General features: G+C 39.2%; 1 protein-coding gene across 5 annotated transcripts in view; it reads right to left on the bottom strand.

Moving 5' to 3' along the window:
* Window positions 1-25980, bottom strand: part of tanc2b (tetratricopeptide repeat, ankyrin repeat and coiled-coil containing 2b) — a 218633-nt gene that overhangs the window by 61485 nt on the left and 131168 nt on the right. For 3 of the 5 annotated variants that reach the window (XM_059325075.1, XM_059325072.1, XM_059325073.1), the window contains 2 exons: window positions 18155-18271; window positions 5029-5177 (listed from right to left, as the gene is read on the bottom strand). In XM_059325075.1, coding sequence (XP_059181058.1) covers window positions 5029-5177; window positions 18155-18271 — 266 coding nt within the window. The remainder of the gene's footprint in view (window positions 1-5028; window positions 5178-18154; window positions 18272-25980) is intronic. The other 2 variants (XM_059325074.1, XM_059325076.1) reach the window with 1 other exon arrangement.

The following is a 25980-nucleotide window of genomic DNA, read 5'->3' as shown; positions in this document are numbered from 1 at the left end:
CAACAGATTTATTTGTAAGAAGAACTTTATCAAGTTTTAAATATTTTATTGAGAAATCAATTCTTTCACTGAACAACAAAAACATGAATGATGAGTTAAACATTACTCATCATATTTCTCAACTACCTTTGAGTTCCCTGTTATGTGCCAACCTTCAATTTTGTACATTCCCTGTATATTCGCATTAATTCCCATTAATTCCAGTTAATAATAGAATTGTGCAACCCTAGTTATGTCTATGCTGAAATGTAATGTGTTGATTTTTAAATTACGTTTTATATATATGGATTGTGGCCTTACAGTTATAAGCTTTGCCTCAAACATCTAACCCTAACTGGATTAAAATAAACACAAAGTGTAACTTTGGTCAGGACTCCACTAAATCTTTACATAGCAGAAAGTTGTTTCCTGCTTCATTAATGTTCTGAAAGTGATGCACAGCTCCTTTACAAGGTTAAGGTTGCAGGTGTGAATCATCGTATCAGCCCCACGATACGATGATTTTATCCCGAAACTTGACTCATGATACGATATTGTGTTTTTAAGCATTTTGAGATATGGTGAGTATTGATACAATATATTGTAATTTAACTGTTTAACTATTTTGTGTCACGAAATAAATTCAATAAACAATTGTTTTGTCCAATCAGAGAAAATTCTCAGTGTATTCATCTCACTTCAGTCTTTTTATTTCTCCAACTTGAGAGTCAAACCCACAGACTGACCAACAAAATATTCAGTCAAACTGAACTGAACTGACATCAAACATGTATGGACGACAACAACTGCAGCATTTTATCAAACTTCCACAAACGACAAGCTTCACTGCTCTTAATGTTTCTGAATGAAATAGAAAAAAAGCCGAACTTGCAGCGTTATTTCGACAACTTCCCGACATGATATCCTGACACATGGTGCCTATAGATTCCTTAGATCTTCTAGTTTCATATGATACCAGGACCTCCAGGATATTATAAGAGCCCACTATGCCCTGCAGAAACCACAAAATACTTCCATACAGAGAAGCGACCTCAGCCAGAGCCTGCTCTATCTCCCAACGTGAACCTTCTTGTTCATGAAAATTTTCCCAGTCAGGATTTCATTTTTCCAATAATTCCAACTCAGCATGAATGCAACACAAATACCCTGTCATGCAATGTTAGCAGAAGTGTGAAACAATCCTCATATGTGATTAAAACAACTTCAAACTTTAATGTGCTCTTCTTCCACTCGTGCTGCACCCTGCCACAAAGTTTCATAAAAACCGAGCCAGTCATTTTTCTGTTAAGTTGCTGACAAACAAACAAACTGAGATAATGAACCTCTCTGAAACAACACAATCCGTCCATTATGATCTTGATGTAGTGCTGAAGACTACTTCTGTTGAATGATAAACTGACATCTGTAAACTGTCCGGAGCGGCACGCTGCCTCTCGCCTCTGCTGAGTGTGTTTGTGTGTTTGTGTGTGACTGATTGAGGCACTCAAGTCATGTTTACAGGAGCTTAACCCCAAAACAAACACAAACAGCAGCCCTGCATTGCTGTCTGCAGGCTGGTGAACCTCACCGTGCGCAGGCCTGACCTTAAACGTCGCACGAGGATTGGATTGAACTCGCAGCGTCGCCTCTATTCAGGAAGCTCCAGCACGAGAGTATGAAAGGCAATTAGCCGCACTCTCTGCGAGTTAAGGTCACCTTGTTCCGTCAGCGGCGAGCAGCAGAGACACGCTGGCTATTGTAGGAACTCACCCGTGTCAAACAGGAGATGGCAGATCGGTGTTTTACAGAAAAAGGCAAAGTAAAGCGTCACCTCGTGCTCTCTGCTGGTTTTAAGCAGGTTTGTATGTGCTGCCTGGCTTCACTGTTAATTAACTACAGTAGAAAACAGATTACTAACTTGGTTGTGTTGAGAAACATTAAAGCTTCTTTCTCACTGGACAAAAAAACCTTCAGACACCCACAAACATCTGGCTTCTGTCTGCAGAGAACCATCACACACAGCATCACAGCCCGCACGAGTCTCAACCTGCAGCCACGAAGACACGACGTCACCTCGCAAAGTTATCTGAGAAACAGCACGGTTATTCACTGAAGATGGAGCTGAAATTAATAATGAATTATGGTAAATCATATTCGAGTTGGTGTCGGTTTATGAGTTATTGGAAATCATGAATTATCTTTTAGAAGAAGTTAGAAAAATGTTTTTTCCTCTATGACTGCGAAGTAAGGCCATTGTAGGTTAAATAATATTAATAATAATAATAATAATATTAATAATAATAAAGAGCCAGGGAAGGGGGAAATATTCCAGGAAAAACAAAAATGATAAACATCTAATAAATTGTTCCTCAGAGTGTTTGGAATAACTTAAAAATTACTAAAAATGTATTATATAAATAAAAAATACATAAAATCATCCACTGTAGACATGTTCCACCGCATTTTTTTCTTTTTTTTCTTGTAAATTTATCGCTTTAATCTCAGAGAATATCTAACTTTTTTCTCATAAAGTTCCAAGTGAAATCCCTGAATATTGCCCGAGCAGGAAGTAATTAAAGACTTAATGAGACTTAATGGTTTAATGAAATCTTGTTGTAAAAAATCGCCTCAGTTTGTTGACTGATCGTGTTTCAGGATGTCAGACGGTAATATTACACATCTTACTTTAGCTTATTTCACTTCAATTTAAGAGCTGTTAAAGTTAAATATCAGTCGGAATAAAAAGTCTTTTTCCAGGAGTCACTCATTATTATTTAAGAGCATAATCATAATGATTTCACAACTCGTATATGTAAGAAAGAAGGCTGGCTGTAGGAGAGCAATCTATCACCTGTTTTAGCAGCTTTTAAAAAACCTGCATGTATTCTCTGTTTCAGACTCTCAGCATCAGTGGTGAGTTATGCAAATATTCAGATTACACGTGTGGATCTCACTGTAATGTGATCCCTCCATTGAAAGCCAACAAATCCCAAGCAAATTAGAAAAATTACAACAAAAGCCCACTCTCTAATCTGCTAATAGACGGTGACTGGAGGCAATCTTTGTCATTTTTCGGTGGTTAATGAATCAAACAAACTGTGATCTGACGAGCAGTATTTGGGGCAGATATGTGAAATAATGATAAGTTTTGTGCTGTGTGCACGATGCAGTGGGGTGCTAGTGTGAGTCACGTCTCTAAAAAGAGCCGCTTGAATAAACCTCTCTCAATTTATACACCCCCACTGCTACAGCAGCGCTCACATCAAGCACAGGCAGTCCATCAGTCTAATCGCTTCTCCACACTGCGTTAGTGCAAACCCAAAGCTAACGCTGCAGCAACAGGTTCACATCTTCTCTCTACTCCCTCATTTCTCCTCTCTCGGTTTTCTCTCCTCAGTTTGTAAAACTCACACCTGTCAAATCAGTGTTTAGGCAGAGAAAGCAGGGCATCTGCTGCAGAGCTAAAAACAGGCCCTGTTGTGCCAGGAGCTGTTTGTTGCACAACTGCCAAGATCACAAATTGAAAGGTTACGGTGCAGCAGAGAAACCTCCAACCTGCTGCATGTCAAGTCGGGAAACTTGCTTTCAATGAGCAAAGTTTAAAGCTCGCCGGGAAAGAAATACTTAAGAGTATTTGTTGTATAAAAATCTAATTAGACGTCTCGTGCTCGATGGATTGGAGCTGATAAATTCTGACTCTTTCGGAGTCTGAGGGCAATTTAGAGAGACGTCTTTTGATCTGGCTACCCTGACATCCAAAGATCTGTCAAGCCGGAGTGTAAACACGGATATTATGAAGATAAATGTCAAAACAGATCGAATCAGGCGGCTGCGTGTTTGTTCGAGTTCCAACGCATGATCTCTCACGATAGAAATGTGTCAGAATCACATTCACAATGAGACAATTAGATTAGGGCAACAAGAGCATGATAAAAACTACACTAAAGCAGGTTTTTTGGCGCCAATTGTTTATCTGAATAACTCCAGACAAGGTCTCCTTTCTATTGACTCAAACAGTGTGTGCATCTGGTGACATCATGAGATCTGAATGCACAGTCGGACAAAAAAATAAGAATCTCCTTGAGAAAAGACGTTTGTAGCTAAAAATAATGTGATGAAGTCATCCAATGCAGCCATGTTGCACCGCTATTTTTTTCTTTTTTTTGTAGTAAATTTACCACTTTAATATCAAAGAATATCAAACTTTTTTTCTCATAAAGTTACAAGTGAAATATTACCCGAGCAGGAAACAGTTAAAGACTTCATGATTGAATAAAATCTTGTTGTAAAAATCGCCGCAGTTTGATTACTGATGGTGTTTCAGGATGTCAGACAGTAACGTTACACACCTTACTTTAGCTTAATTCACTTAAATTCAAGAGCTGTTGAAGTTAAATATCAGTCAGAAGGAAATTCCTCACAATTAATTAGATGTTTATAATTTTTTTATTTTTCCAGGAATATTTCTCCTGGCTCTTTATTTTTATATTTATGATATTAGATATATTATTTTTTTTATTATTATTAGTGTTGTTGTTGTTATTATTATTATTATTATTATTATTATTATTATTATTATTATTATTTAACCTGCAATGGTCTTACTTGATGGCAAATTTTTTTTTTTTTTTTTTCCTGGAATAGCTCCCCCTTCCCTGGATCTTTATAATTATGAGTATTATATCAGATATATTATTATTTATTTATTATTTTTATTAACATTATTCCTATTATTATAATGTATTATTATTATTATTATTTAACCTGCGATGGCCTTAATTCGCGGTCATAGAGGTAAAAAAATGTTTTTTTTAACTTCTTCTTAAAGTTCATTCAAGATTTCTTATAATTCATAAACCGACACCAACTTGAGTATGATTTACCATAATTCCTTATTAATTTTAGCTCCATCTTCAGTGAATAAAACTGATGTTTCTCAGATAACTTTGGGAGGTGATGTCGTGTTTTAGTGGCTGCAGGTTCTGAGTGACTCAGACAAAAATGAGTCCTGAAAGCAGATAAAAGAGAGTAGATTAGTGGGAGGGTTACCTGTCTCGCCTCGGGTTCCTCCATGCTGTACTGGGTGCCGGCTGGCCCCTCGCTCACTTTGTCTCCCAGAAGGAAACCCAGGCGCGTCATCAATGTGTTGGCTGCCTCATCCACCGACGGAGGGGGGCCCAGCTCCTGGCTTGACTCCCCTGCAGAGGCACAGAGAGAGACGGTGGAGGTGAAGAGGAAGAGAAAGAGAGGAGAGAAATGAGTGTCAGTCAGTGGTAGGAACAGAACAGAACAGGAACTTGTTTGTTTTAAAAAGACCTCACGTCCGCCACCGTTTTACCTGGAAACACACAGAGATTCTGGCTTTGCATAAACCACAGCAGCAGCAGCAGCAGCAGCAGACCCGGATACAGGACACACAGCACCTGCGCTCTCTCTGAGAACCCTCACTGAGCTCCCCCGCGGCTCAGAGCTCCGCATTACCGCCACATTCCTCCACATGTGGACATTTTTCAGCCACTGCTCGCTGTGTCTTCTTACATAAAATCCCTTTCAGCCACACAAAAAACTATCCTTTTTGAGCCGCTCGCACACAAAAAAAACTTCCAACAATGACTCGCTTGCACACTGACGACAGCTCCTTCCTTCCGCACCACTCATCACCACTGCAGCTCGCGTGACGTAATGAGATACGCCCTTCACCTGCCTGTGAGTGTGTCTGTGTCTGTGTCTGTGTGTGTGTGTCTGTGTGTGTGAGAGAAAGAGAGAGAGAGAGAGAGAGAGGGAGGGGGAGGGAGATAGAGAGCGCTGTGTGTGACTTTTCAAGACACAGTGGGTGTGTATCCACCTCTCTATCCTGTTTACACAGCTCTAGCAGAGAAAAGACAACACCAGGCTGCGTGATCATCAGATGATCAAAACACACACACACACACACACACACACACACACACACACACACACACACACACACACATACACACACACACACACACACACACACACAGAGGGTTTAACTTTGCAACAGGACCTGAGTAAAAAAAAATAAAACCCTGAATGACCTCATCTTGCTGTCCTGTTGCCTGGTTACCCTCCACCCATAACAAGCTCGTCGTGGTGTCATGTTTTTTAATAACACCTGGCTATCGAGCCCTGGAGGAGCCTGAGATATCAATTTCATTTTATTTACTGGAGTGTCATTCTGGGAGCTGAAGCTTTCACTAATTATGAAAAAAAGAAAAGAGGGACTACACTGTAAAACCCAACTCGGTGTTTCAACTTAAATATTTGAGTGTCCATGCTGCGAAATAATTTCATGTCAAGACAACAAAGACAATGGAGTTAACTCAAATTAATCTTGCTATTTGACTCAATATTTACTTTTTGCACAAGTCTTTGTTGCATTGAAAAGGAAACATTAGTTTTAATAACTAAAATAATGGGTTTTACAATAATAATAATAATAATACCTTTATTTATATAGCACCTTTGAAAACAGAGTTCACAAAGTGCTTTGACAAAACAAGCATGAATAAAACGTGCAAAAATAAGAAACCAACAATGAAGAAGAAAAAATACCACACAAGTTAAAAAGACCAACATCATGTCTGTAAAAATGTGTTTTAAGAAGTGACTTAAAAGAATTCACTTCACCAGCGAGCCTTACAGTGCAGTGGCTGGATAAACAGCTGTAAGCGGATGTATAAAAGCGTGAGAATTGGCCGAGATATTAATGACACAGAAGGCAGCAGCACGTGACAGCAGCAAGGTGTTTAAATAAACAGTGAGGAGGAGCGGCGGAGCCAGTTTGTTCCCCTCAGTCGTTTTCCTGCAGGGCTGGTCGGACCAGACGGGCAGGTAGCTCACAGCGAGTCCTGCCTGACGACCATTAGACAGTCCCAGCTCTGACAGACAGCTCGTCTAAAGCCTGTGGCCTCTCACTCGTCTGCTCAAAGACTCACAGACAGACAGACAATCTAAGAGCCCGGGCTCCCCTCTCCATTGGCTCGTGGACGGACAGGCAGCCCTGTCAGGATCCTCATTAGATTGACTCCGAGTCTCTCTGAGCCAGTAAAGAAAGACTGGCACCTTCAGAAGGGAGGGGAGGGGAGAAAAAACACACCTTTGAAGCACGATTTGTTGCTGAGCCTCAATAAAAACCCACAATAACGAGGTAATCAGAGCAAACATTAGGGGCCAAAACGGCTAATTAGGTGTGAGCCTCGATGAGACGGATATGGCGGCTCAGTAATGCAGCTGGTTCAGTTTATATGGAGCTGGATACATCCACCAGGGCCTCCAAGGTCACTGGATCCCTGAGGGATCCCAGAGGAGGAGATGGATGCCATGAAGGAGAAGATGGAAATAGATGGATTTGACCCTTCTGAGAGGAAGGACGTCAATATGGAGGTTTCAATTATGTCAGTGGGAATTATTCCTAAGGAAATATAGTAAATTTCTCCAATAATACTCCTGAAATAGAAGCAGCCAGAAAGGACGACAATATGCACCTGAGAGCATCAGGCATTTAGAACAAACAAACAAACAACAAGCACGACTTCAGCAAACATTTACTTCTGACCCCCTGCAGCGATTAGCCCACGGGACAAATCTGGCCCAGGATCAGGTGTCGTCAACCTTTTTCTTCACTTGTGATTAAAAAAACTACGGATGTAAAACGTCCGTATAAACAGGATGATACAATTTCCTGAAATTATTTCACATACAACAATTCTAAAGAAAGTTTGCATGCTGTATAAATCGTAAACAAAACAGAATAAATCAAATTCAGAATTAGTGGAAATGTTTAGTTTCCCACTTTGAGCTTTACATATTTTGTCTATATATTCTGTTTTTATACGTCTTTTCGGAATCATGGTTGTATATTCAAATGACAACTGTATAAATACAGGACAGTCAAACTTCTAATATATACCCTAAGTCAGTGATTCCCAACCTGGGGGCCTGACCCCCCATGGGGGGCGCCAAAGATCCATGGGGGGTCGCAAAGCCCTCTTCATTTTAAGGGATGTAACAAATCTAATGTGTTAAATATATGAGTCAGCATTTAATTAATCAGTGGGACAAAAACAACTAAATAAGGGCTACATTAAATGTTCATTAATTTATTTAAATAGAAAAATCACAATAGAAAAGTTTAAAAATAAATGCAGTCGCCAAAGTTTACAATAGTAAAAATGTGGGTCCCTCAAGAAAAAGGTTGAATTTGATGCATTCTGTTCTTATTTATGTTTTACACAATGTCACCATTTTTAAATCAGGGTTAAAATTCTTAATAAAAATACATTCACTCAAGCTGGGAATTTCTCTTGGAAATCTTAATATGAATAAAGTGCAAGGTTGCATTAAAAAAAAGCATAAAAATAGAGCTTGTTAATTAAAAAAATACACCTGACCTGCAGTAAAATATCAGGTTTTTCTGTTTTATAAGCTTTGTTAGTTTAATTAATTCATTTAATAACTTCTCAAGTTAATTTAAAAATAAAGAATTTCAAGGAAAGATACATTATGTGTATTTTGATGTATATTTATTTCACTTGATAACTATTATTGTATATTTATTAACTGGCCTCCTGCCATTGAGTTGAGCATCCCAGCGACGGAGAGACACTTATATGTATACGGTGAGGACGGTGTGGAGCTGTCACTCTACCGTTGTAGGGAAGAGAATCGAGAAACGTCCAACACGCTAACACAAATTTAGCATCACACCAACTCCTTATCGTACTCCTTATTATATATCTAGACTGCAGTCAGACTTGCAGGTCACTAGTCGTTACTAATGTTTAAGTGAATCTTGAAGCAAAATTTTAAATGTTGCATTAAAGAAAATGTGAATTAGTGAGTTTCCATCAGCTGGTTTAGAGCAAATAAACAAAGCTGCAGTAACGTACTTTAGTCAGCAGGTGGCAGTGTAATGTGTTGCTGTTGGCTAACCCGTCAGTAAACAGGAGAAGAAGAGGAAGAGAGAAAACAACAACAAAAAGAGAGAGAATGGAGAGAAGTCTTCAGGAGTTAGATTCAACTTCTAATTGTTCTTTCATGTCAGAGGAAACAGCTGATCAGTCATGAGAATTATGCTTGCTATGTCAGAAAAAGTGTTTCCATCTCCTTTTCAGAGCATTAACTATTTTTTAGAAAAAGACAAAAAACACCTCAAGGGAGCGTAAAAACTTTTACTCCCTTTTTTCCCCAGAAAGTTTTATCGTATTTTGGTGTTTCCATCAAGCTTTTCTCATGCATATCTTGCAAATGTGCAGAGAAATTTGTTGATGGAAACCAGCTAATGTTTCTGCATTTTCCCTTGCAAACACAGGGTCACCATCTAAACAGCAGCGTTAGACAAGGTTCCACCTTTTCTCCAAACATTGCATTACATACGTCTGTATATGTGTTGTGCATGTGTTGTGTGTCTGGACACAGATGCAGTGAAGGCTCCCGGTTGACAGACTGGTAGTAGCAAGCAGTGAATACATTAGCACTGATTAGTCAACTGCTCCTGGGGGGTTTGTGGCTGTGACTGTGATCAGACGGGGGCTCAGTCTGCCTCTCTTCTCTCTGACTCTTTGTCCTTTTTCACTCATCTCTTTGTTTACCTCTGTCTGTGTGTACTGTATCCGTTAAGTTCCTGTTTTCTGTTCGTTCCTCCTTTTTTTTTTAGCTTCTTACATCGACTCTTCTGTCGCAGCCAGCTGTTGCTCGGCCCTGCATGTGCAGAGGCGAGCAGACTGTGCTGCTTTTGATGTGGGAGCAAAATCTCTAATCTGGACTCGGGAGAACCACAATACCTCCCTGGAGCTAAACATAGGCAATCCTGTTGTGTCCTTAAACTCACACACACCCAGAAAAACACTACAGTACAGTCAGCGCCTGAATTAGACCAAAGAAAGAAGCCAGCACCTGAATGCGTGACATGATTGTCACAATGGGGATATTATACAAAACTAGAAGACAGGATGTCATGATACCTCGTTAGGATTTGGCTCAAACGTTCCAGATTTAGGGGGAAATTTCAGGCAAGAAAAATAGGCATTGCCATTTTCAAAGAGGTCTCTTGACCTCTCACCACATATCTGTGTAAAAATGGGTTCTATGAGTACCGAACACGACTCAACTGACAGATATCCATTATTACAAGCTTCAGTCTTAGGAAGAAAAAAAACAATACATTTTGACTGCCAGCCTCAGAGCTCAATCATGCAATACTAGTTGAAAAAAAAAAAAAATGACATACTTGATACCTCTTTTGATACCACGGGGAAAAGAAAATAACTTTCTTTATTTGATCCATTTGCGCCTGTAGGTTTCTGCTATACTTACTTAAAGTTAGTGTTCTTTTGCAGCGTGTTGTACCCAGAGCGTGTCTGAACCTGGAAAGCTCCCACTCCTGCACAGTATTATATGTTTTGCATGTTCTTTATTGTTGTTGCAATGAATTAGTGTTTGGATCTATTCTTAGCAATCCTGCACAGCATGTATTCATAAGCTCAGCGTAAAGTAATGTCTATTTCAGGAACAAGACTTGTGTTGCCACTGACCACTTGATTAAGGTCCCTTGACCTCTCACCACATATCTGTGTAAAAATTCTATGGGGCCAACAAGTCTTCACTTTACAGACAAATATCCAGTATTACAAGCTTCAGTCTTAGGAAGAAAAAAAAGCAATACATTGAAATTAATCAGAGCAAACTTTTAATTGATTAATTAGTTTTAAAAAGTTGTTCGTCCTGTTTACATGTATTTATTGTTGGAGCTTGTTTTGCCTCACAGCTCAATCATTCCAATCATGCAAGAAGAAAAAAAGAAAATAACTTGTGGGCACACACTGAAAGATAATTATAAATAATAAACAGTGCTGGTAAATACATGTTTCATCTTTGCAGCCTTGGGTTGAAAATATGATTACAGATCTTTTTTTACAGCTTTGGTGCGTTCAATACTATCAAACAGACATTGTATTGTTTTGTATTGTTAGTGGGCATTAAAAAAAGAATGGATACTTTTGAAAAGCTTAGTTATGAATGTTTGATTTTACCAAGAATTGTTTGGTTTCTCCTTCTCCTTCTCTCTTCTCAAATAAATTATGATATATAGCTTATATTCTGTATAAATAACACACACGCCTATTGATAATACTGCTAATAAAAATGAGAAATAAAGATACTTATTATCACAGTTTATATGCTGGCTCATTTATTGGATTTTTGCATCAATGTGGTGAAGAACTTTGATACATCTTGTTATTTTATCTATGAAAAGATTCTTGTCTCCACTCTTGAATTCTTTTGCCACTTTAATGCATATTTAGTATTTCACTTATGGTTTTCTTTCTTATTATTGGTGGCAATTTTCCTGCAAATGTACCTAGACGGGTACTCTCTCATACATAACATAAAACTATTAATATGCATTATACAAACAATGCATTAATTAACAGCTAACACCATTTCTAAATCTAACCAAGGAACATTTTCTGCATTATGTAATGTGTTAAAAAGTTAATAAAAGCACATATCAGACAGGATAAACACCAATACCTATATGACTTTGATAGGGCGATAATATCATCAGTTGCGCTCTAATATAAAGCCTATATTCTGTATAAATAATACTGTCATGTGAACAAAAGCGTACATACATATGGCTAAGATCCATATATGCTTTATGCGGAAACATAAAGAATAATATCACAGCTTGTGTCTCATTGACGTCACGTACATCTGTTTTTATACCGTCCTATAACTGACACCAATACTAATGAGCTACTATCAAAGGGGAAGCATATATTATCATAATGTATGTTCTTAAAATACAGATTATGACAATCACACACTGTTCTTCCTCTTACTAAACACACACACACACACACACCTCGATCTCTTCAAAGCTACAACAAATGTGACAGCAGTGAGATCACAACAGCCGCCTAAAGAGGAACTTCAGGCGCTTTCTTTCTCTTCACGGTGACACCACGAGATCCTTAATGATAAAATTAGAATATGAAGAAGAAAAAAAAGGCTTTCTTTTTTTCTACACCCCCCTCAACACACACACACACACAGCCACACACATAACCTAAACACGCACACTCCTCTCCATTGGATTCCTGAGCTGCGAAGAAGGAGACAGATGGTTGCCATGGCAACTATCTTTGCGCACAGCTATGTGTTTCTGTGCGAGCGCATCTGTTTCTCCCCGGCCGTCCACAGATCTGCCCCTCACGCACCGAGAGCGGGCGGGGAGAAGCATGTGTGCAGCAGGCGGGGGGACCGGAGCGGACAGGAGAAGGTATTAATAGGCCCCGGGCTGCAGGTAGGGGAGCACATTACTTCACCTCTACCTGTCCCGGGCTCTTTAACTCTCACTTTCTGCAGGGCGAGCCCAGCAGAGAGCAAACAGGACACCGAGAGGAAGCTAAGCATGTTTTGAAGGCGAGACACTACAGGCAAAACACATTTCATGCTCTGGTCAATTTGGAGGTTTTGGGCTATTTTGCTCATGTCTTCTTTCAGAATAGTGGAAAGAAAACACCCAAAACAAACATTTATGTGTATATTTTACTATATTTGATCCACTTGCACCTGTAGGTTTCTCCTAAATTCACTAAAAGTTAGTGTTCAATTGCATCGTGTCGTAACACAAGCGTAGTCTGAACCTCGAAAGCTCCCACTCTCCTGCACATTATCATGTGCTTTGCACATTCTATACTGTTGTTGCAATGAATTAGTGCTAGGATGCATAATATCTTACTAACTCTGCGCAGCTCAGCATAAACTTAGACCTAGGTATCTGTGTATTTGAGGAACAAGACTTGTGTCACTTCTGACCACTTGAGTAACATATTGACACTCTGACCATATAAGATGCATGAACGACCACCTCTCCGCTTGTTCTCCTATTTCATCAAACCACAACAAAACTGCATATTATCAGTTAGACTCAATATTTTGTTTTCAAATAGTTATTTCCATTAAGGATATATGGCCGTGATTCCATCACAGTTGAAATCTTTAAATGTCGCATAAAAGAAAAATGTGAATTAGTGAGCAAATAAACAAAGCTGCAGTAACATACTTTGGTCAGCGGGTGGCAGTGTAATGTGTTGCTGTAGGCTAATCCGTCAGTAAACAGGAGAAGAAGAGAGAAAACAACAAAAAGAGGTTGTTAATCGGACAACTTTGGACAAAAAGCACCTCAAGCGACCATAAAAACTTTTATGCGCATTTTCAAAAGTTTTCTTGAATTTCAATCAAGCTTTTTCTCTTCAAAATGCTCAGAGAAATTTGTTGATGGAAACACGACTTGTGAAATCTTTAAAGGCCGTTTTCTCAAAATGAGTTGTTTCTCATGCTCTGAGAAATAAATCTAACCTTTTATTTCTAATGTATATGTTTTATTCCTTACTGTATTCTGAAGGTTTTTACAGAGGGGTTGGTCTATAATATCATTCATATGCTGATTTATAGAACATTTTGTTCCTAGAAACATGACGAAAATGTTTGACTTTTATCAGTATTTTCTATTTTATGAAATGATAAAAGGAGATTTCCTTCTGTTAGAAACTTTGACTCTAATACATCAACAAGATAAAATACTAACTTTGAAATTTGCTTCATGCAATGCTCAGATTTATGTCCTGGAAGTATATGCATATGAGCGCATATTTAATGAGTAACACCTCATTTGAATGTCTAAACATAACATTTTAGAAAACTTGCAAATGTAAAAAAAATAAATTCTCTAAGTGCGAATAACAAACTGGGGAGTTTAATGGTGCTATCTACCTGCAGTGTCTCCCCTTCAGCGAGAAGAGGCAACACACATTGATTGAAAGGTGCAAATGAATGTGCAGAATCACTGCTGACAGTGAGAGGAAATGAAAACAAGGTAGATTCACACCTAGGTAAAAAAAAACATGAATAAATTTGAGCGTACAAGCAGAGATAGGTATGCAGAGGCAAACACATCCAGAGAGCAGCGACTGGAAAGCTAATCAAGAGATCAGAGGAGTGAATTTCACATTCCTCGTGTGCACAGAGGTGATCTTATCTACGCAACAACATTTGGAGGTTTTATACATGAAAGCACGCCAGGACTGTGGGTGAGCAGTGGGCGATGAGATGATATGCAGAATATATACACACAGAGTGAGAACATCGTCACACGTTTTACTATGTTTATGCTGCAGAAACTCCCTTCAACCACCCTGGGCTGCTGCAGGACGTGTTTTATGGTCATTTAGTTGATTTTTGTATCAATGTGATGAAGCACTTTGATTCACCAGACATCTTATTTTTCGAGAATAACCAAAAGTTATCTTGTTATTTTATCTGTGAAAAGATTCTTGTCTCCACTCTTGAATCCTTTGACCTTTAAGGCATATTCAGTATTTTCAGTTTTCTTTCTTATTATTGGTGGTTTGACACATTTTTAGTTTATTTTACTTTGTAGATGTACAGCTTTAGTGTTGACTTATTATCATGTATTTATGGTATTTTGAGTTTTTTTTAAATACATTTTATTAGGGATATATCATCCAAACATTGATGAAAATCAATGCAGCCGATGTTTATCTGTTGTGGCTAAACTGTCAAAACATACCTTTAAAAAAATGTTTTTCCCTCCCTTCTTTCTAGTACAAACAAGGTTATACATCATCAGTTTATCAGCCCAGAATAACACAATCGGAGCATCCCTGCATTTTATTTAAATACTATGTTTATATTAGTATGCGGTGATGAATATAAGCTCCTCAAATCCATGAAAATAAGTCAAATGTTTTTCCATCTGCAACAGCACACTGCTCTGTAAATCAAAAGGTTTTTTTTGTTTATTTTTTATATTTTTGGTTTCGTTTAGAGCCAGAATTATATATTGATTGACTAATATTATTTGCCGATATTGGCCTATCAAAAACGTATATGTTGTACGATATGCACAAATAAAATAAATTGAATTAAACAAGTTTTTTTGCGTAACATATAATGCAGACGATGATGCTTTATGTCACTTAGATATTGTGTAAGATATTTATTTTATTTATTTAGCAATTGCCATTTCATCTGCACTCTACCCACTTTACTCCTTTGACACTTTCATATTCTTATATTTATTTTAATAATATATATTGTTATTGTTACCTATTTTGTTCATTGTTTTTCTTATATTATACTTTATTGCTTTTGTTTTTGTAATTGTTTTTGTAACTTTTGAGCAATCTGGAACCAGAATTTCCTTAGGGATTAATAAAAGTTCAATCTTATCTTATGTTATCTTATCTTATCTTATCTTATCTTATCTTATACTGAACATTTAGTACTAATTATTAGTTTATTTAGTAATTTATTTATTATTACTATTATTATTATTATTATTACTTTTTCAGTTATCATTTAATTAGCAAATATTAGATATTTTATATTTTTAACAAAGTTATATGTTTAAGAAAGCAGCTCATTGAGCCATATACGTGCAAAAAAATTGTGTAAAATCCACATAAAACAGCTCTATTTTAATCCCAGCTCAAAACTCACTATTGGCCGCCATATTGGTAAAATCGGCATCAGTACGAGTCTAAAAAGTCTCATATCAGACACCAGACAGGTTCTAGTTGATGATGATGTCCCCACAGTTCTTCTCTTTATGTCGACGGAGAACTGCCAAACAAAAAGCATGTAAACATCCCTGCAAATGTCACTTTGCTCTGTTTAGATGCTAATGTTGTTCTTAATCCCCTGAACCACTGTCTCCTTATAAAGCCTGTCTGTCTGTCTGTCTGTCTGTCTGTCTGTCTGTCTGTCTGTCTGTGGCTCTGAAGCTGCAGCACGTGTCTGTTTTCTGTCTCTTGCTCCCCTGCTGGGGCTCAGCCTGCCAGCAGCCGTCACTCACACTCACACGCTGACATTTCTGATATTTCCCCAAAGATCTTTTCCTCTTTTAAATAATCCAAATATTGACAATACATTTAAAATAACACTGGCATTATTTTGACAGCAAAGAGGGACGACTAAATGTCAACTTCATCCAGATATTGTGAAAGTGCACCGTGACAGGATGTTATCTGCTGCAGCCACACCCAGTCTGAAGCTACTGTATCATCATTAAAGAAGCTTTTACTCAACCTTACAAGCCATCTCACAATATATTCATTTATGAGACCACAAATTTCTTTGCAGGCCATAAAAATCAGCTGATACCTGACTCCCCTGGCAGCCCAAGTCAGCAGCAGAGTGCTGACTGGCAGGAGATCAGATGTTTAAGTCAGTGCCCTGCTGCCGCCCTGCCAGGGAGCTAAGATGTCCATCTGTCCACCTGGGAGGTGAGAGTCCTCAATCAATCCCAGAAAAACTGATCTCATCCCTCCCAGTTCTCCTCTGCAGCTCAAGTTCTGCACAGAAAGACTGAGAGGACTCTGGGTTGTAATCAACTGTTTTGCTGCCTCAATGGCGCCACAGATTAGCATTTCAACCCCGAAATGTCACATCTGCCGCAGCTCTTAGCAGCTCATCACAACTGATAGGTTCTTCCACAGTCTATTTCACAGGACTGATGCAAAATAAAGCCAGGAGACTCAACAGGAAGCAGGTGCCAGAACTAAAGGGTGAATCCTCGGCTACTACACACTGTACTGCCCTACAAAGCCTAACTGCAGTAACTATTCAAAGGGTAAAACTGGGAAAAACTGCTTTAAAGTTTTTTTTATGTTTTTAATGTTTGACCAACCAAATGGGTTATAGGTAGGTAAGTGATATGACACTTATTTCTACATGTATTGATGATGTCATTTTTATGCTCAAAAATCATAACGGTTTATTTCACCTTTGACTCCAAAAATGTAGTTACTGCACTCTGGTTTTGCATGGCTGTAAAAGGTTCTAATAGTAATACAGTAACTACAATGTTGTTGTCTTCTTTCAGCTTTTATATTCTGTTTTTTAAGTGAAGAAACATTCTCAAATTGATTTTGTGTATTTAAAAGTGTTTAACAACTCTTTTTTAAAGATTTGTGTATTTTAGACTTAATATTATAAAGTAATGCTATATTTCAGTCTTCATATAATTTTATCTCACATTACTTAATCACTATCTAGATAATAATTCCCCTGTTGAATAAACCTATAATTTCTATTATTTTTGTCTTCACTATTCAACACAATGAAGAAATTCAAGGCTGCACTGTATCACAGTCCAAGTGAAGTTACTGCCGTCTGCTTTGGTTTTGAGTTGGATTTTGTAGTTACTGCAATTTTTGTAAATGTATTTCTCTGAAATAAAGCAAAATTGAAATCTAAAACTTTGTCACAATATAAAACAGACATCAAGGAGTTCATATTTAGTTTCAACTCAATTTCAACCAAAAATGTAGTTACTGCAGTAAGGCTTGGTAAGGCAGTATAGACTTATGAGAAATGCTATAAAAGGTGTTTTCTATTTCCATAAACAGATTACCTACTTAGAGCTCCCATTGAGCAGAGACCCAGCAGCAGGGGCTGGCACACGGAGAAGGCTGGCAGCACTCTGTCGACCATTTTTTCCTCCCTAAGTTACAACACTTAAGCCCCAAGACCTCCCATCATCACTACTCCTCTCGTGTCTTCATCATGTCGCAGCATCATCCCAGAAAGTCCTCGCAGCCGCCCAGAGGTCGAGCCGACGCGACAGGTCAGGAAGCGAACGCTGCGCTTCTCAGTGGCGACAGGAAGAGGAGAGGCGAGATGAGAAAGCAGATATACTAGAAGCAAAATCTCAGCAGAGCTCGGTATCCTCGGGTGACCCGCTTCACCGCACGGCACGAGGAGAGGAGGGGAGAGACGAGAGGGGGGGACGGGCTAGTCAGGGAGGGGGGAGAGGGAAATCTGGACCGTCCGCAGGATTACCGAGCAGCCGCCGACTGTGAAGTTAACAGAAAAACAGCGTCGGCACCTAAACAAGCCCCGCGTCCCGAGCAGCAGAGCAGAGTGAGGGAGGATTAGAGCGACAGAGAGGGAGGAGGAGATGAGGATGGACACTGTGGGCACCGGCAGCTATTCCATTAATGACCTTAGCAAGCAGCAGGCAGAATAACTCCCCCATTTCTCTTCCTCTCCACTGCATTCACTGACAGGAACCAACATGCAGAAACGACCAAATGAGGGATGAGCTGGCCAAAAAACTTACCAGGGCGGTATGTGTCCAGGTCTGGATTCCTGGCAGTGGTGGAGGTGTGTGTAGGGGAGCCAAGCTCTGATTGTGGAATGCGAGGGCTCTCCACAAACTTTGCTTTCCGCAGAGGGGCTGGGAGCAGAAAGCACACACACACATATAGAGGAAAGGAGACAACATGCACACACACAGAGAGAAAGAGAGAGAGAGAGACACACACACAGACACACACAGATAAGGGAGATGGAGGAGAGAGAGGAGTGACAGGGACAGGACAGAGAGGGAGGAAGACAGAGAGCTTATGAACTTGGAGAAGCACACTGATAAAATGAAATCATCCATTGTATTTGCTCTGGGTCACATAAACGCTAAAGCATGAGTAAACAAGCAGCGAGGGCGATCAGGTAGAGGGATCAGGACCAAACCAGCAGCAGCAGAACCTCAACCAGCCGCTGAAATGTGAAAATATCCCCACCACGACACTCACAGAACACAAAACAACAAGGACCTTTCAGCTGGAAATACGGGAAAGGATCGCACTGAGAAAGTAATTGTTGTGTCTATTTGTCCAGAGTCATAATCACACCAGGGCCGCAAATGAGATCCATTTTTGGAATGTTCTCGCGCCTGACTCAAGCACAAAGTCTGAGACATCAAACGAGTCTCTTCGACAAGAAGAGGAGAGAGAAAGCCGGGGGCGGTTGTTGTGACACGATCTTTTTCTGGGTTCTCGGTCATGGCACAGGGATTGTAAGCACTGTTACCCACAGCAGCTTATGGTGTCATGAGTGCATACATTGTGGCGGCAGCAGCAGGCACAAGAAGTCACAGCACAAACAAAACCTCACCATTCATTCACTGGGTTCCTTTACTGAGCTACACAGCACTGCAAGGATGCAGCAACATGCAGCACTAATACAGAAGGCATGACAATAAAAGAATGGAGTCCATGTATGTTGAAATATACCTATTTTACCTCTAAAACCTAAACTAATCAAAAGATTTTTTTTTAACCAAAAAAACCCGACATTTTACTGGAGCTGCGAGACAGATTTGAGTCTTATGATGAAGCATATTAGGTCTGAATTAACCTCTGAATATTACCAGCAGATCTAAATCAGCTAGAGCCCGACAGATATATTGATTGGCAGATATTATTGGCCAATATTGGGCTATCAAATGCATACACTTATGGTGTTGTGCTGCTGCTGGAGGTGCAATTTCCCGAAGGAATAATAAAGTTCTTATCTATCTATCTATCTATCTATCTATCTATCTATCTATCTATCTATCTATCTATCTATCTATCTATCTATCTATACAGTACTGTGCAAAAGTCTTGTTGTGAAGAGTTGATGCTGGTTTGATGGCAAAGGCTGATTTTTCTTCTGTTCACTCACTTTGCATTTTGTTAATTAATAAAAAATAAACTGTTAACATTTCTATTTTTAAAAGCATTCTTATCTTACACTTGGCTTAAACTTTGGCTCAGTACTGTAGATATTGGTGTGATATCATATACTGTTTGATATGTGTCGCTATAAAAACTTTTTTTTTCCAAATAAAAGTTCATGAAGTGGCTGCAGTGATGGATGGAGCTGCACTTGGGCCCAAAGTGATTGAAGAAATCCAGCTAATATCAACTCAATTGTTACTCTAAAATCATAGTGAGCAGGGTCGGAGCATAATTTGTTCTCAACTTGACTAATCTGGTTAAATGAGGGTTTAAGATAGATTATGTACTGTAACGCTGCAACTGCTAACAGTTCTTATTCCGGGTGAGTGAACATGTCCAAAGCTCTGAACCGGAGAGAGCAGGACGCAACGAGCTGAAACACACAGCGAACAGCCTCCAAAACTCTTCTGTTTGGGCTTCATGTTACAGCTAATGCCACTATAATCTCTGTATGTGTGTGTGTGTGTGTGTGTGTGTAATGGGTGGAGAGTAGATTGATCGTTCGGTCTATAAACTGTAAGTCTTAAGTCAAAGAACATATGCTGGTTGGTTTGCAGGTGCTGATGACGATTATTTGCAAATATAAATAATTCAATGTGATGTTATAATTCTCTCACTGTCTCCTTTATAAAAATCTCTGTTGCCTGCACCAGTTAATATACAAATTAATGAGTATAATTTGGTAAAATAGGCAACTTCTCTTTGACTGCATTGTTAAATATGAAGATGCACTGCTCAATATTACGACAACAAGCAAGAATTATTTGTTTTGATCTTTTTTCCTTAAGGGTTGAAATATATTCGCTCAGTTTCACGTATATGAATTTGGCCCAAATGATCACTTTAAACTTGCCGCCTAGCTGAGTTATTTGAACAGTATGTGGTTATTATAAGATTTGCGGTTTTGGGTCGGGTTGGTTTCTGTGGTCACATGTGTGGGGCGTGCATGTTTAGAGTTGCAGGTTCAGAGTTGCAGGTTGCAGCTCCAGAGTGGGAGTCGGTCTTTAAAAATCAGACATGTGTAGAAATAGATTATACTAAAGCAGCCATATAGACTTTGGTCTGTGCAAAAATGCATGATAAAACACATGCATTTATAATAAAACATTCATGCAGCACAATGCTCTGAACTTTCTATTTTAAATACACATTTGAATTTTTCAATCTACTTCCCCTTGAATCTGCATCAGAGCAGATTCCATCACGGCCCATTGTCTTTAAAATGTCAGCTTTCCAGGAAAAAAGCGACTGGCCTTTAGTGACATTTATTTATTTATTTCTATAATTATGCACTTTTTAATGTATTTATCCATTTATTCATACATTTTCATTTATTTATTTAGTTATTTCCACATTTATTTATTTTTACATTTCCACGTGTATCTATTTATTTCTACATTTATTTCTACATTTATTCACCTTTTTAATGTATCAATTAATGAATGTATTTATACTTTACACAGACAGTGACAGCACAATGGTAACAGGTGCCAGGTTCATAAGAAAAAACGATTCAAATGGTGTATTTTGCAGCAAAAAACTGCACTTGTTCCTCGTCCTATGTTCTAACTTTCAACCAGTTCACTGCAATCTGTTGTCAAGATTTGAGATATTCTGCTCGCTCACAAACACACAGTCAAACAAACAAAAACAAAATCTCCTTGGCAGAGGAGATAAAGAACTCCTTCAGAGTGAGTGTGTGTGTGTGTGTGTGTGTGTGTGTGTGTGTGTGTGGTGATACTGTGGCGGTATGGTCTGGAGAGGACCCTGCTAATTGACCACATCTAGGACGAGAGCCAGCACAGATGCCACAGTGAGAAACTCCGAGTGACAGCCAGGAGGACGAGGAGTTATTCACGACTGGATCAACTGCCACCAAACAAACTCTCACTGAGAAACTCCATCCCTTCTGCCAAACAAACAACTCAAACATCATTTTTTAAATTACCAGCTTTATACTATAGCCAAGTGTCCATCTGAGTTAATCTAGTTTACAGTGAAGCCTTCAGAGGTGTGAGTTTTCTCTTGTCGGACATTATTCTGCTGATATTGAGATGATTTGAGAGTGTTTCTGGTATAATGGAGAGGATGCAGCTTTGTTCAGTTATTCACATTCAACTTGACCAAAACATTCATTTCAAGAGGCAACTTTGAGCATAAACAAAATGGACATATCAGGCAGGCATGAAGTCATTCACTTGCACTGGAAATCTGATTAGAAAAACTACAAAATGAGTCAATAGCGGAACATGTTAAGTAGTAATGATGAACAATGCTACACGTTTCCATATTCATAGACCTGGGCCGATAAGACATGACTTAGATCAACCTCAAAAGCGTGAAAAACAAAAAGAAAGCCAAACATGGTGTTGTATATATGTAGTATATATAGTATAGTATATATAAAGTGTCATTCATTTCAAGACCTGATAGAAACTGCTGAGTCAGCAGAGGATCCTGGTCTATTCATCTCAGAGCAGCTACTTGTCTGCACAAGGTTACTGAACAAGCAGGAAGAGCAAAGAGATACTAAACAGGAATCAGAGGAGAAACTGACGTAAACAAACCACCTTTAAGGTTTCTCTGTATTGTTGTTGTTGTTTTTTTTACAACAAGATCTTCAACCTGAAGGTCAGAAGCACCCATAGACTCATATAAGCGTTTTGCGGCTTCTAAAAACAGTACGCACGTCATTATACATACACGCTCACAGCTGTAAAAAAAAGGAAAAAAAAGAAAAAAAAAAGAGCTAGGACCAAAAACGTCCTGGCTAGGCATTATATAAAAGACAGTTTAAACTGTAAAAAATATACGTAAATACTGCAAGGAAAGTAGTTATGAGGACAACATGAGCCAAGGAAGTTATGTGAAAAACGGAAGTTATGTAAAAAGTTGTTTATTTTTGTTTTCACATGGGACACAAACCCCATTTCTTCTGGTGAAAGTCAACCGATTATTCAAACAGTTCAAGTGGTTAATGTCACAGAGCTTAGAGCATGTGAAATACTCAGTAGCACTTTTAATATGACCTTATTTATATAGGTTATATGTTATATATATTTATATATGTCTGAACACTTAGGAACTTGGATGCATGTTTGCATGCATCAAAAAATGGATATAATCACTATTTCTTTGTGCTTTGTTGCATGTTTGCATTGCAACATGTACTGAATAGTGTGCATGTATTACTGTACTGCATGTTTAGCTGCTTCCTCTTCGCCCATACATTGTCTGAAGAATGCTTCTTTTGTTGCTGTCTCTATAGTGTTACCCATCACCTCACAGGTTTCATAACATCTCACCAAAGGGCTGCAGTTCAGAATCAGCCAGCTGGCTAATTGTTGTGCATTGTCCTTATGCATATATAAACTGAATTAAAAGGGAAACAATGGAGCAGTACAGCAGCCTGCTGGTCATTCTTTCATGCAAAAAAAAGTTATATTTCTCAATTTCTCTCTCGGTCTCTTGGTCTTGGTCAAAGGATCTTGCAGGCTCTTGCACCTGCAGTGACAAGCTTGCAACAGCTTGTCACTGGCCTGTAACAGGAGACAGTGATGGGCTGAGCTTTCATGTAGCAGTGAGCCTGCAAGAGCATCCGTATCTAACTGCAACATGGTGTTAAAAAGTTCTACACTCTAAACCTTTCACAGTGCACCTAAGCAAAGGTAAGCAGCTGCTGAACACCAGTTGACAATAACAGAGATTAAAAGCATTTATAATCCCCCCTCCCCAGAATATCAGTTTCTGAATGCTGAATGGAAGATTACCATTTCTTTTCCGGGTTTTTTGTCTCCCTGATCTCACCTCTATAAAATGGCGAAGTGAGACTCTGTCTATTGGAGTAAATCCTCCAGGAGACTAAATCCCATGCAGGGACTCTCTCCTGCAGCTCTGTTGTCAGCGTGTGCCAGGCTGAGGATGGGTGACAGTGTGATGGATGGCAGCAGGCAAATCCACTCCTCTAATGAGCTTATGAATAAATATCTCTAGTCTGTGTGTGCAGATGCACGTGGCCGTGAAATAGATATTTGTTACATGCTCTGGATGTGAGGGTGTGAATATGAATATGCATGTGTGCATGTATGCATGTGTACATGTGAGATTAGAGTGAGAACGGGGAGGAGGAGGGGTGTGTGTGTGTGGGGGGGGGGATTGGTGACAATTTGAGAAAAATTTGAAGCTGATCTTTATTCCCAGGATCGTCAGTGTATACACACAGCCTTTGGTGGAATCATCAACACAAAAAGAAGAAGGAAAGTCAATATTGTGATTCAAATTCACATTCGCAGGGTGTTGTGCATATGAAAGAGGAGCGCTTCTTTTCAGCATGACAGTCCCCACAGACACAACCTGGGCTCCCGACAAATAAACGACAAGATCTGAATATGAATTGGGGGCTCTAATATGCAGTGCACAGCTCCTCATTTGCTGCAGATAAGTGAGTGATAAGCAGCAGAAAGGAGACGTTTCTGTGGCAATAAAGAATCGTCTGAAGCGCCGTCTCGGTTACATACGACCCGGGGCTCCGGCGCCCACACACACACGCATTAACATACACACACGCAGAACAATAATGTGGGTGAGGACATACATCGCCCAGCTGTCTGCAGACCGAGCACGAGCTCTTACAGGAACCGAGCATGCGGCCCTGGTCACTATGGCAACAGCAGAGAGAGTGCAGGGGAAAAACGGCGAGTCCTGTCCACCTTTTTTCCAAGGTGGTAGAGAGGGAGATTTCACCGACACTAAAAGCTTCAAGGTCCCAACACGCCGGCTCAGATGAGATCCAGCAGCCTCTTTGTGTCGGCAGCTACAGGTCTCACTGTTCAGCTGTGAGCCACTCCACGCTCTGACGCTTTGTGCAGCGGCGATCTGCTGTCCGCGGCGCCTCGCAGGGAGCTCCACTGGTCTTTGTCACGTTTGTTTACAAAGGTGAGGAGAAGAACAGATTAAGTTATAGGTGTTTATTCTCCAGGAATGCTGGAAGATGGATTTATATCAATATCATGTTAATTTTATCTAAATAATAAGATATCTTGATATTTATTATGATATGATTACACTGTAAAAAAAAAAAAAAAGGAAAAAAACACTCAAGGCAAATAACAGTTACCAACCATAAGTTATTCCACAGGTAATTTATTTTAAAATATATAAAATATACCGTAAATATCTGTTTCATAGATCTCTGTGAAGGCTGAGTGTAGTTAAATCAATATCACGTCATTTTTATCTTAATAAAAAGCTCTTTTCATTTTATTTTGCTGTGTTATGGATGTTTCTGGTTTCATCAGCCTCGAGCCACAGTATGCAGGGTTTGAGGGCTGGACTTTTTTTTTTTTTTTTTTTAAATGTAGCTACCAAATGCAACATTGTAAACACGCATTCAAGATAAAGCTACGAAAGTGGCGAGTAGTGAGATGGGCCAGCTTTGAAATTCTTCTCATTGTGCCTTTAAGAATGATGCTTTGATATGTGAGGAGATTTTCCACAAACTTATTTAGTCAAAGAGAATGACCTAATTTTGCAACTGTTTAATTTAGGTTTTAAACAACTTTTTTTTGGAGTCATGCAAGTATAAAAAAATGTCTTAACTTTCTCTTTTTCAACTCCTTTAAGGCTCCACTGAGGCTTCATTAGTTCACCTAAACCTCCGATCAAACTGTCAGCAGTCAAGTTGCATTGTGGGTAATGTAGGCTGAAGGATACGTGGAATAAAAAAAACCTCCAAAGTCCAAGACTGTAAATGAAGTGCGATGTAAAATTGGTCGAGTACTCTTTTAATACATTAAACATAAGTTGAAACACAGATGTGGCTGATAATTAATGTGTGCTTGATACTGAGAACTTCAGACGTGCTGTTTTACATTAATTTCAGCAGTCTTAATGCGCTGCCCCGAGGCTGCGGCTCCCAGTGAGCGTAGAGTAATCCGGCTCACAGACCACGGCTGATTCTGTCTCGTTGACTTGTTGAACAGAAAACAATGCAGACCAGATGTTTCCGTTCAACACAGCGAGCTGTTCACAACAGAGGCAAGTGCAAGTCCATTAGCCAGCCTGCCTCTCCCTCCTCTCTCACACACACACACACGCACATGTGTATCTATCATTGCAGCCTTGGGAGGATTAGCAAGGTGAGGCACAGGCAGAATTTTAAGAGGGCGGAGGGAGGGGCTGAATTTCTAAGAACGCTCATTAGCCGAGCCCAAAAAGCTGTTAATTCAACGTTTCACATAACCTTATTCTGGCCTGGATTAGACCAGTAGCACCACATCTAATGCTATCAAAGCTGCATCAACAAATGAGTAAATTAATCTGGAGGACCAGGATGAGATTTTGTTGCAGCTGCTTATCCGTCAAAGTGTCCAAAATCACATTGATT

The sequence above is a fragment of the Centropristis striata genome, chromosome 21 (genome assembly GCF_030273125.1).
Source record: "Centropristis striata isolate RG_2023a ecotype Rhode Island chromosome 21, C.striata_1.0, whole genome shotgun sequence".
Classification (NCBI taxonomy): Eukaryota; Metazoa; Chordata; class Actinopteri; order Perciformes; family Serranidae; genus Centropristis; species Centropristis striata.
This window is presented reverse-complemented; position numbering and strand designations above follow the sequence as displayed.